This window comes from Dromaius novaehollandiae, chromosome 16, assembly GCF_036370855.1.
Source record: "Dromaius novaehollandiae isolate bDroNov1 chromosome 16, bDroNov1.hap1, whole genome shotgun sequence".
In the NCBI taxonomy this organism is placed as follows: Eukaryota; Metazoa; Chordata; class Aves; order Casuariiformes; family Dromaiidae; genus Dromaius; species Dromaius novaehollandiae.
In genome coordinates this window covers 7549823-7562344 of record NC_088113.1, presented here as the reverse complement: position 1 = coordinate 7562344, position 12522 = coordinate 7549823, and the positions used below count along the sequence as shown (strand labels likewise).

General features: G+C 40.7%; 1 protein-coding gene across 1 annotated transcript in view; it reads right to left on the bottom strand.

Annotated features, from left to right (window-relative positions):
• PTPRT (protein tyrosine phosphatase receptor type T) overlaps positions 1 to 12522 on the bottom strand; it is a 478646-nt gene that overhangs the window by 144529 nt on the left and 321595 nt on the right. Inside the window, exon 9 of the mRNA XM_064521396.1 lies at positions 12364 to 12473. Within this exon, the coding sequence (XP_064377466.1) occupies positions 12364 to 12473 (110 nt within the window). The remainder of the gene's footprint in view (positions 1 to 12363; positions 12474 to 12522) is intronic.

The window sequence follows — 12522 nt, the reverse complement described above, 5'->3', positions numbered from 1 at the left end:
CTGTAGCTGCAGGGATTTTTCTCATGGTCCAGCAAGGCTGTTGCAAAGATCCACAAAGTCCTCCTGTCTTTTTTTAAAACTCTCAGTAAAGCAGCTAGCAATGGCTGCACCTTCCTGGTGCTGTGGTCCTGTTGCTGCCGCTGAGATTACACAAGTTAAACTAGTAGCAGGTAACACGGCACTCCATCAAAACTCTTTCATAAGCAGCTTTCTTGGTGCTCAATTACCATGACAGAGGGAACTAAGAGTCTAAGAAACTCAGCCAACAGCACGGGCAGACCTTTGCCTCAGGCAAAGCAGAATGAATTCCCAGCGTCCCCAAGTCAATGCAATTTATAGCCCCGGGCTATGTCTCATTACTCCTGCCCAGCCAAGGTGGTTAGAACGCCAGTGTCAGTCGAGCAACAGACTTGTCTCTTGCTGGCGCTCCTCCTAAAGCAGTAACCGCAATTTTATTTAGCTGGAAAGCTGGTCTATTGTACACTGAAGTTTGGAAAGGAGAGAGAATGCATCTGCAAAGCAGAGTGGTGCAAGACACATTTTTAAAAGTAACAAGGAGAGAGGAAGATTACAGTATCCCGGAAAAGGACTGACTTATATCTACTAAGCAGCACTTTGCTCAACAACAGCGTGAAGAGGATCACAAGGTTCATCCTTAATAAGGATGCTCGCTAGGTAAGGATGTGAACTTTTGTCTGAATAACCTGTGTAACTCGGATAACTTCCAATTCTTAGCTGTATCCTAAATAATAAAATGACAATTTAATAATACTGTATACACATTATTGTGTTTTCCTTCAAATTTATCATGAGTTTTACACTGACACAAATTCAGAAAATTAAATAGCTTAGAAAAAGCTTTTGAGCTCATGGAGAAAGCAATATTCTCAAGCACTGAAGGAACAATGTCCTAGAAGGTAAAACCATGGAGTTCTGTGTTCATAAGTTGTGTTCGTGTTTCTTGTCTCCACTAAGTAAACCAACAATCATTTTAAAGTGACTACCCCCTTGTGGTCCTGCCAAACAAAACAAAACAAAACAACCCACTACATTACACTATTCTGCTGCCTGTATTCTAGCTAAAGGAAGAAGTAGTCTGGGTGACAAACACGTTTTGGGATACCCACAGCAGAAGACAATCCATTAATCCTGCTCTCGCTGATAGTTCAGGCTAGACCAACATTCAGGCTTTTGAGCACTTCTCTGCAGGAACTTATGGAGATGAGAAGGTCTGAGCTTGACCAGAGGTTCAGTGGATCACATTTCTGACTCTGGAAAAGTCAAAGCCAACCTTAGATAAAGATCTTTAATTCTAAAAGACAACATAAATCTGGACAGAAGCACCTTTCTCACTAATTTTCTATCTTTTCTAGTTCATGTTCTTCTACAGAGTTTTTCCATTAGAGATGCTGGCCTTGTAGAAGGATTTTAAGGATGACAGAAACAGGTTGCCTTTCTCAACTCCTTTTTTGAACTTTAGAGTTAAGCCCATGAATACTCAGGGACTAATGGACCTCTTCCAGAAGCAGCAGCATTTCAGACAGCATTGTGACCCAGAATGAGAATGCTTGAACAAAAAAATACAAAACGGTTGGAGATGTTAAATATTCCTGGGACAACAGTCAGGTTAACAAGGAAGTCCTAGAATTTTCTACGGGTGGGTTGTTTAATTTTGGATGTATTTTGAATGGCTTTTCATTTCAGTTGATCAGATCAAAATACTCCCCAAATGAAGGAGATGGAAACAGGACTAGACCAAACCTTTTTTGCAGGTATCTGAAGAGAAATCTCTAGCTTAGCTAGCTAGGCCTCGCACGGGATCTGCTCTGAAGTGTGGGGAACATCAGGGGGACAATCAATTTCACAGCTCTATAAAGCTGATTGAAACATGATTACACAGCAAACCACGGGCTTTTTTCCTAAAACTTGCTGACTGCCTGTGCTTCTTTGGAACAATTACTTTTGCAGAAGAATTTGGACTGCAGCTGGGATGGACATTAGTTTCAATCTTATCAAGAAGTTTCAGACATTTTGGGGTACGAGACTAAAGTTAATTGCACCAAGGGATACACAAAAGGAGTAATTTGGAAGAAGTTATCTTCAAATGAACAGGAAAGAGGAGGTTAGAGAACAACCTTCCTCCAGCACTGGACTTCAGAACAGAAGGGTATTTTCTAACCAGGAGATCAGGGGCATTTGCTCTCTTAAAATTCTGCATAAACCTGACATTTGCTGCTACTGATGTCCCTCCCCAGCCCAATAAATTTCATCCAGGAAATGAGAGCAAGCAAGTACCTTTTCTTCTTGCATTCTTGTACTATTTCTTTGGGAGAAGGTTAAGGGAGAGTTAAATGGCATTTTTGCAAGTGGCACTTAAGGCTGGCAACAGGTGACAGACTAAGAGCCTCGAAGAATAAAGTCCTTTAATTTTAGCACAGCAAAAGCACAGCATGGTTAGCAACCATATAAAAAGCCACAGCAATGCCCTAGGAATGAATATGGAAGTTAACCCAGCGAGACCCTGCGAACGAGAGAGGCCCATTTGCTCCCTAACACATTTACTGTGAGTCACGTGATAAACACAGAGCCGATTAAACCTTAAACACAGCCAACACACCTAGAGACTGACTGTAACACGGCCCTGTACCCAGCTTTTCTCTTGACCAGGAATGGGGGAAATCAGGCCTGAGAAGTCTCATCTTTCTTGCTCAGAGTCCTCCTCCTGTTCGTGCCTCCCTGGGACTTTATTGTTTTTTTGTTTTCTATAAATAAAACTAAATTTAATGTCTGTGAGAAAGGGAGGAAGAATGGCATAGGTAACAAAGCAATTGGGAGCGCCTCTGTAATGTATTCAGGCCATTAAGGATTTCATTAGGTTTACTAAAAGGTCATTAATGATAAAATATCTTCTTTTATTTTACCTACTTTCTAAACATTATAGTCTATTCTGCCATTCAAGCTTGCACCCCACCGACATTAATTAGCATGCTACATATTAAGGAGAGCTTTTAATGAGCTGTTATTTCATATGATTTTATTGGAGAGCCTCATTGTTCAGTTTAATAGCACAATATGACAACTATTGAAATTGCTTTGATAGGACCGCAGCATTGGTGGGGTCATTCAATCTCTCTGCTCGTTCCTCAATTAGTTCTTGACGCTGAAAGCTCTGCTTAATAAATTCTCATAGCTGGTTCACCATGTTATTCTTGCTGTAGTGAAAGCCATGGGCAACAAACAGAAAGCCAAGGCAACGCAATGGAGCACTAACAATCTCCATTTACAGCTCTTCTGCTTGCCGTGTGCCATAAAGTAATGGAACAGAGACCCATGTATACCTGCGACATTTTTGTCGTGTTTATAGATCTACCGTCAGCCCTAACTATTATTGTAGTTAGCTGATAACTGTAAGACCGCATTTTTAGTCGCTTAAATCCTAAGCCATCCGTTTGGGGTTCTTTTCTACATCAAGCGTCTGCGCCTCATCCTAAGCCGCTTCTGAAAATTTCAGGCAAAAACAGTTCAACCAGAGACAAAAAGAAGCGGACAGCACTCCAAGGGTCACTCTCCCCTTGCTAAAATCCAGCAGCTGCCAGTGTCCTTCTGAAACACGTCCCACCCTTGCTGCCAGAGGTCCCACCTGGATGGCAGGGAGAGTAGAAATCAGGAATAAATAGTGATAAAAAGGGGAGGGAAATGGGGAGGGAAAAGACTCAAAGTGGCATGTAGATTGGGAATGTAAACTGGGGCACAGGAAACTAAACCCAAGACTGCACGCTGGATGGCATGATCATACTTAAAGACAGGATCTAAGATATATGCACAAGGGCAGCAATATGATCCAGTTTCCATAAGGAACCATAACACTGTCATCTCCTCGCCTTGGAGGAGAACATCAACTGCCTTTTCCTCCTTTACACAGTTCCTCGGTTACACTCACAGGATAAAGCCACCACTTCTGAGTTTTTCAACGCTATCCACTTGCTAAATTAAGCAATCCTCAAGATGAAAGGGAAATAAGTAGGAAGTACAGTAAAGGAAGTACAACCCTGTATCTGTAGCACACTTTCAAGTTAGTTAATTTATTTGGGAAACCAAGATATTGTAAGATCTGAACATGGAGTTGCTGAAGAGCTTTATCTATGTTACCATAACGGCACAGGTAGACTGGCACTTGAGAAGTTTAGAAAGAAGAAATGGGATTAAGGATCAACTGTTTTCCAGGATGAGTAATAAAGAGAAACAGCATGTTTGAAAAAAGAATGAGTATAGATCCAAACTGTAATTTTTCTAGAATAGAAAAGAAAGGAGGCAGAAAGAGAAAACGATGCGCACAAACCTACAAAAGTTTTTTTTTTAATTTGAACCTATTACATAAAAGAATAAGTGATTTTTTCAGTTCTCATAATTTAAGTTTGGTTTAGAACAGCCTAATGTACACATTAAAATAATTCAAGTCCTTCCTTTTTTTTAAAAAATAGGCTTCATTGTTGCCAAATATTTTCTATTATTTGCATTGGATTTATATTGCTGCAAGTCTATTGGCTTCAAAAAAACAATAAAAAGGTAATCAAAGAAACTGTTGTGCTCAGGGGACTGGATTATGTTTTTATTTCTGGAAAGCTTGATCAAGCAAATTTTTTTTAACCGTTGATTCATATCATTTATAACACGAGTTTGCTATTTACCTGGAAGTTGTCATACATTAAAAAAAAAAATGCTATCTGAGTAAGTTTCTCAAAATAGCCTCTCGTTTTCTGATCATGATGTTACTGGAAGCCACAGAATTTAAAAGAGCACCATTAACAAATGCTTCCAAGTTAAGGATGTCTTCAAGTAACAGCAAGCGAGTAGAGCGTGATTAAGAATTCTGTATAATTTGAGGAAGTTTGTTCAAAAGCTCTTTAAGGTGCCTATTCAGAAAAGCATTACTAATTAGGAAATCATTTAAACATTTGCTTAATTTTAAGGATGTGTTAATACCACTGCAGTTAATGGGACTTAGGCACACACCTAGCTCCCTTGAAGTCCATACTTACTCAGGACAGCACTTGAGAGGAAACAAGTACTTACAATTAAAGTTGTGCTTAAGAGCTTTTCTTAACAGAGGTCTAACGCAATAAAAACCAGAAGTAAATTATTCCGCCTTTAACAGAGTAGGTCCCAGTGGGTCGGCGCTCACTTTACAGGAACAGAAGAGCTATGTTTATAGCTATGCATCTGTGGTTCAGAGCTGCAAGTGCTGGTTTTAAACCAACCGGGACACAATGGAGAAGCTACCCAAAGTGCCCCGTGCCTGGCAAAGGGGCCACATAGGTAGGTACGAGAATCCTAGGACTGATAGGGAGCTTTTAAGCTATATTACTAGGTTAATGTGAAAAAAGAGGGCTTTCCATGGGATTCTGCTGAAGAATACTGAGCTGAAAGAACATGTATTTCTTGTGACCAAGTGCTCCTCTCCAACTGCACCCAGAAAGCTGTCTCATTAAGCTCTGCCTTGTCCCAGGGAGAGGACAACAGGGTCTACAGCTGACATGGCATCTAAAACTGCTACGAAAGACAGAAACGCATAGATTTATAGCCCTTGTCAACTACTAAGAAAAGATAATACATCAGTGCCATCAGCATCATTCCCTTTCCAAACCTGGCCTGCATCCTGATCAGGATGGGTCCACGGTAGTGGCAGTGGCCAACCAATCTGCTCCCCACGTGTTCAGTGAACACTACAGTCAGCAACCATCGAGTGAACAATTCATCTTCAGCCAGTCCAGCCCTTTTCCAATGCAATTTTGCACAAAAAAGCTGTTAACTACAAAACAAATTTAGCTGTCTGTATATGCACAGCTTTCCTTATGTGTAATGGAGAGGATGCAGCAGTCAACTAGAGCTGACAGAGCTTCAAACTTAAATAGATTATACATAGTTGCACAGTTTTGTTGCTAGCTAGTTGAGGTTATTAAAGGATTCTGATTCAACACTGTGCTTATGCGATATAACACTTATTCTTTGGGTAATTGACTTTCATGGACTCTGGACAAACAATATACTGCTGTACAAGACACCACATAAATCCAGTGTCAAAGGAAAAACACATTAGTGTTGTAGACGAACAGAGCAGTAGTGTCCAATTGTACGAAGGCTGCACTGTCCTATGTCCTTACAGCAGAATGACAGAGCTATGGCTACATATATACAATCTTAAATTGACCATTTCCTGGGTTTTGAGCACTTAACAGTGTCTCCTTAATGTTCTCTTAATGTTCGGTTAAATGCAGTAGCCAGCTGTGCGCAGCATGGACTTCCTTCAGTGCACACTCAATGAGCTTAGTGAGAAAGCTTCGTCCCAAGAGCATCACACATCCACCAAATGCAATTGAGAAGCTGCAACATGATTGATTTTCATGGGAACATTCAAAGCCACTTCTCACTGAAGGCAATTTCCGAGAATTGTCATCTTTCTACTATTTCGATTGTAGAGCTTTATATAAATTGGTTGCAAGATTTTGTGGTTGTTGCTTTCCTTCTTGTGGGAGGCATTTTTCACCGCTCTTAACCAACAAAAAGCCCTTAAATAAACAAACAGACGACTAAGCCAAGTTCAGCTCCCACCCCTCTCAGCTCTTCCAGGAAAATTTTATTTCCTGCACCTTTCAACAGGGAAGATTTTATCCTAAAAATTTCAGGCTTCATGAATAGCTTTAAAAAAGGGCTATGAATAGAAATGCATGGATAACCCTGCAGCAGATAGTTATCATACCAGACAATCATGCTTTGCGTTATAATAAGTATGCACTTTCAAAGGTCAAAGCTAGAAGAAATTTGTTACCACTCTATTGTAAATGCAGGCAGTGCATCCCACAAAGGTTGACCTTATGCATGACCCTCTAAGAGACCATTTCCATGTAACGACCTCTCCTGCAGAGAAAAACTGAGCGAAGTGATGGAGGAGAAATGGCGTATTGGCAACTGGAGAGATGATGAAGGGCAGACTGCAATTTTACATGGCAACTAAGAGGATCTGTAACCTCTGAAGCGCAATTTAAACTCAAATCCACTGGGATTAGGGGAACTAGGCTCCAAGCATCCCATTAAAGATTTGAAATTGTGTGCGAAAGTCTCTTATATTATTATTCCTGGCATCTAAACACAGATTTGCAGCATTTCAGAAGTGGAAACAGAGAAAACTAGCTAATTAAAAGCTGCAAATGAGTCCTTATTTTTCCCAAGACCCATGTACAACCCACATGGGACTTAATAATCATAAAGATGAGAACGTAAGTGATTACAAGAACACACCTTGCAATGTTTAAAAAGACAGTTTGCTGTTTAAACATTGCCTTTAGGCACGGCTCATTGAAAGGACTTCACCAACTGAGAGCCATTTTTCTAGCCAAGGAGATGAATATACCATAGTCACTCTTTAAATGCTTTCAGGATTGTAATGTGTCATAATGATGCCTTCCCCTCAAGTAACATGACAAATATTTTAGACAAGACTGCTGCATATTTTTTCTTTCTTTCCCTTTAAGGAAGAAACACTGTAAAAATTGACAATTCCGAGAAAGCGATGGCATACAAAAGAACTTATTTACAAGGGTGAAAACCAGCATCACTTACTGTACACCAGTAAGCTTCCAGCTGCCAAAAATGGACAGCAAAATGCAGATACACACAATTACTTTTATTTACATTTTCCAAATTAAATACAAGTTTGCACAAAATATCTGGGTCCATATGCGTATATGAAGCACTTCAATCTGAATTAGAGAACAAATGTCTGAGACAACCTCATCTGATCTAAAAGCAGGAGAACTTAATTGCAAAAGCTGATCTTGTGTGACCTTGAATTGGACTGCATGTTGCTTCAATCCAATAACAGAATAGGTCTTTCTACTGTGTGATGTTGGACTGACTTTATGCACACTCGGGGTGAAAAGAAATATTTGCCTATCTTGGTACACACAGGCTTTGCAGCTGAACTCCCACAGAGTATAAGCACACTAAGCATCATTTGATTATTAGGGATTTTAAAGCATAGCAGCTTTTACATGATGGAAAAAAGCATGTAAAAAAGTTGTGGTGCTTTTGGTCTGCCAGGAGAGAGAATGGGGGGCAGGATTTATTCTGGTATCATTAGCTTCTGCCACTCACAGCTGGCTATGAGAGACAGCTGTAATAAGGCCTCTTTCATGAACGTCACATGCAAAAATATCTATATAGGGCAGTCTAAACAAACCAATGTACTAGGGAAAAAATCCATCATCGCTATTTAGCTGTGGTTTTGAACTCAGCTTGATCTACCTGTCTCGTGTAAGTACTTACACACTTTGAACCTACCTGGTGACTTGCCTACAGCTAGAGCTCTTAAGCTTCATCTCCATTGCACCGCTTACTTGCAGCAGCAATCTATGTAGCTCCCTAAGGACTTACCCAACTGGACAGATAAACTGACACCTCCTAACTCGGCACATGCTCATTGTATTAACTGCTTTGCTGTGCTCCTCCAACATCCCTAGGATGCACTGTACCATCGCTCATTTTCTGCATGTCTCACATCCGAATCTTTCCAGCATGTTGATTAACAGACTCTTAATTTGCAGGGCTTTCCAAGTTCCCTTGAACAAGAGGTTTCTGCTCCCTAGAAACAGACAGCAATTACCTTCTGATCTGGTGATCTAGAAGATTTCTTTCTTTCAAAATCCAGCTGTGGCTGTATCCAGTGAGACAATTAATTCTTCAGCTGAATGCCGGGGGTGGGGGGGTAGCCAGCCTTAAATGCAAGGCTGTAGCTATGTCTTTTTTTACAAGACTACATGAGCAGTGTGAAGGATAAAGGTCCATCAGAGGAGATCTGCATAAGTCAAAAAGGTTCATTAAGGCCCTTTCATTTTGTTTAGGCTCTTTAGAAGTATTCAGTCATTATGAACATAGTGATGTTGGCTGCCAAATTACTTGCTGAAGATTGTGCTACTGAATTTCAGCCCAGTTGGCACGTAACTAGGGCACATGCAAATGGCAATGGCAATTTGTGCGATATGGAAGTCTGTCTGCCAGGGAGCTGCAAGAATAATTAGAGATCTGAGGGGAAAATCTGTCCCAAAGAAAAGCAAGTGGGATGTAAGTGGAATAGGCAGTATGTTTATTTGGAAGCATTTGAAAGCTTAGAGACAATCACTTTAACAGAATTAGAGAGAAAATACAGTACCTAGATACAATAAAGCTGGCTGGTGATGGTAAGGAAGTATTACTTAGCTGGGCTAAGGGGGAGGCTTTCTTAGGAGGGTTTGTGCCTAAGGGAGTTTGAGAGACAGTTACCTGCAGGATACCTCTATGGCAATCTAGCCGGTTACTTTCCAGAGTAATGCAAATCTTGACCTCACTAACCCACATTCATAAAATGATGTTTCTTGATCTGTGCTTTGGAAGGGATTTTTCCTTAAATTTTGGTAGGTGCTTGGGCTTTTTTTCTCCCTAAAGACAACAAAGCAGGTGTGAAGTTTCTAGATAGCTGCAAATTTGCTAGCACATCACCGAGTCTCCCAGCTCTTATTGGTGATAGATTGGCACTGCAGGTGTTGTTTTCAGAAGCAGTGTTCCCTATAGATACATCATTAAATAGTGCTACGCAGGTTCATAGTTTAGGGTTGTAGTTTTGACCTTTTTGTTGTTGTTGTTAAAGGCTTCTATTCCCACCCGTATCAGTACTGCAGACCACTGATACCCGAAAGAACCGAAAACTTATCACCAAATACTACTTTTTTCTTCCTCTTTAACCAATAGGCCAGCTGAACTCTGTTAAAGCAGTACAAGGTCATGGTGATGCTGAATAATGCCTGAACCCTGTCTCAAACAAAACTTTGGAGGTCATTACTGCTGAGGAATTACTTCAGTCCTATACACATAGCATGAATTCTTAAAATAATACCAGTACAAACTTGCAGGTACTAAGTATCTATCCATTACCTGGGCAACACAAGAAGTTTCTCAGTATTTTCAGGAAGATTACACTTCAATTGCAGGTAGCAGGTTAAGATGCTTCTGTGCAAAGACCTATGTTTTATTTACTGAGGAGTATCAAAAACAGGATCTCCTGCTATCGGGAATAGGCACTCATACTATCGCCTGTGATAGGGACTTGAACAGCCTAACAACTATCTTGAGAGTGCTCTGGCCATCTCTCCAAGCTGCACATAACTGGTCATCTGTACTTTTATCTCCAGCTGATGAACACTTGTCTCAGAGTGTGGGATTGTTCTTTGTGAATATCCTCATGCAAGAAGAGAGAGGAGAGGGAAGTGTTTCTGTTCATGTCAACCTTCAGGCACTTTAGTTCTCCTGATGTTTTTAACACTTGGATTTTCATCTTTCTGGAGATGAGGGGGAGGAGGAAAAGGAAGAAGAGCTGGAATTCACCTTGACTTCTCTTTGGCTTCAGCTGTCATACATGTGTAGAGTCACTATCAGGAATGGAATATTTTGTGTGCGCCTCCACTGAGACTCGAGCAATGATGTGACTTGAGGGGCAAAGGCACTGTCATGATGCATCACTACCCCGCAGGCGTTAAAGTATCTCTATGCAGCTGCTCAGCCAGAAAAGCTACTCAGATTGCTGAAGTCCTTTCAATGAGCTGAGCCCAAGGCAATATTTTAGCAGGAAACTGCTTCTTTAAAAATTAAAAGGAGTTATTTTTGCATCATTTGACTCGGAGTATTTCTAAACGTGTTCCATTACAGGTCACCGGTGTTGCCAGAAAAATAATGAATTCGCAACTGATTCTATTCAAACCAATTCCTCTAAAAAATACAGATAGCATTATTGTATAATTCCTTACACATATACACAGAATAGCCTGTGGTACACCTATAAAAACCATGGAATTGGAGGGTTAGCTCTAGTTCCAGCGTAGCAGACAGGTGATATGCAACTTGCACAGGTTTTAACAAGTGTCTCAGCAGTGACCAACAAAACATGACTGCTTACTTTAGACTTTTCATGGCTGAAATGACACAAAATTAGCACGAGGAATTTCTATTTATTTAGCTTTTTTACTGTATCAAATCCAATGTACCTTCTGCAAGCCAGCTGGATAGAGGACCTAAAAGTGCAGTTACATTTAAGCCCAGGAGAAAATTGCCAACTCTTGCTTGTGCTGTAGTATAAGAGTTGACTGATGTTAAACCTAGTTGATTTGTTCCACTGAACAGTCACTGTGTTAGACACACCCAGCACGACCCGGTGTGAGCAAGCAGACCTAGGAGTGACATATCATACAATGACTTGCCGTTCCAAAGCTGAGGAGAAGCTGACCGGGAGGAGGAAAGTCTGCCTAGATTCTTCTTGGCAGTGTCAGAGTTCACTTCTCATAACCATGCCTCTTCCAAAAAAGTTTGTGCATTCTTCCAGCGTAAAAGAGAAAGCAGGCAAGTGGTGCTTGCCCCTCCATATCACACCATTCCGCATGAGGCCACGGCAAGGATTTGTAAATCATCATAAAAGTAAGTTTTTGGGGTTTTTTTTTAAGCATACTGTGGTAGACACTATTAACTGAAGCATGCTCAGTCAGCACCAGTTCAGACTGTCTGAACCACCCTCCACTGTTTATTAAACGTGCCTTTATCTTCTTTTGCTGAACTCTCTCTCATTTCCCATGATCCCCTAAGCAGTCCTTTTTTAAATTCTTTTTTCTCACCTGCAGGCATATGTGACAGTCTCCCCAGAACCACATACAATGATACTAACACTCCCGTATCCAACTAGAAGCATCTTCTCTGACACACCCTAGAATCATGTTTGGTTTTTTTCATCCTGTATAGAATGGCCATAACCAGCTTTATGTTTTGTTTGCGGGGAGGGAGGGTGCTGATAGAAATATGTATTATTGAGGGATTCAGGAAGAACATATGTATTCAGAGCAACAAATATAAGATAACACCTAATGGCCATATTCTGTTGAGAGTGGCTGGAAAGTGTTATGACTACGAGGAAGCCAGAGAGCAGTTAGCTGCAGTATTCTAAGATGGTATAAAACCTAACAGAAGTATACCTCAAGAAACAGAAAGGAACGGAAAAGACCTTGCAAATGTCGCAGAAGGAAAAAAGGCAGCATATAAACACCTGAGATGTGGAGAAATGTATGGCCCTCGTTTTACCCCAAATATAGATAAAAAATTCTTTTTTTTTTTTTTTTTTAAACTGGGAAAACATTTTCAATGACAGCATCAGACTACCTTGAAGCATCTCATCTATTTTAATCTGACTTCTTTTAGAACCTGCTGAAATCTCTCAGAGCTCAGGATTGGCTTAATCACACATGAAAAGGGCCCTGTGGCACGTGTTCCTTGACAACAGTCTGGTCTCCTTACCTCATAGAGCGTAATGATGCCATTTGTCTCATTTGGAGGCTTCCACTGAACATAGATCTTCTCTTCGAAAGGTCCTCCTTGGATGGATTCCAAGGGAACGGGTCCAGGAACTACACAAATAAAAAACCTGTGTTAGAAGCTACCACCAGCTCCAGCTGC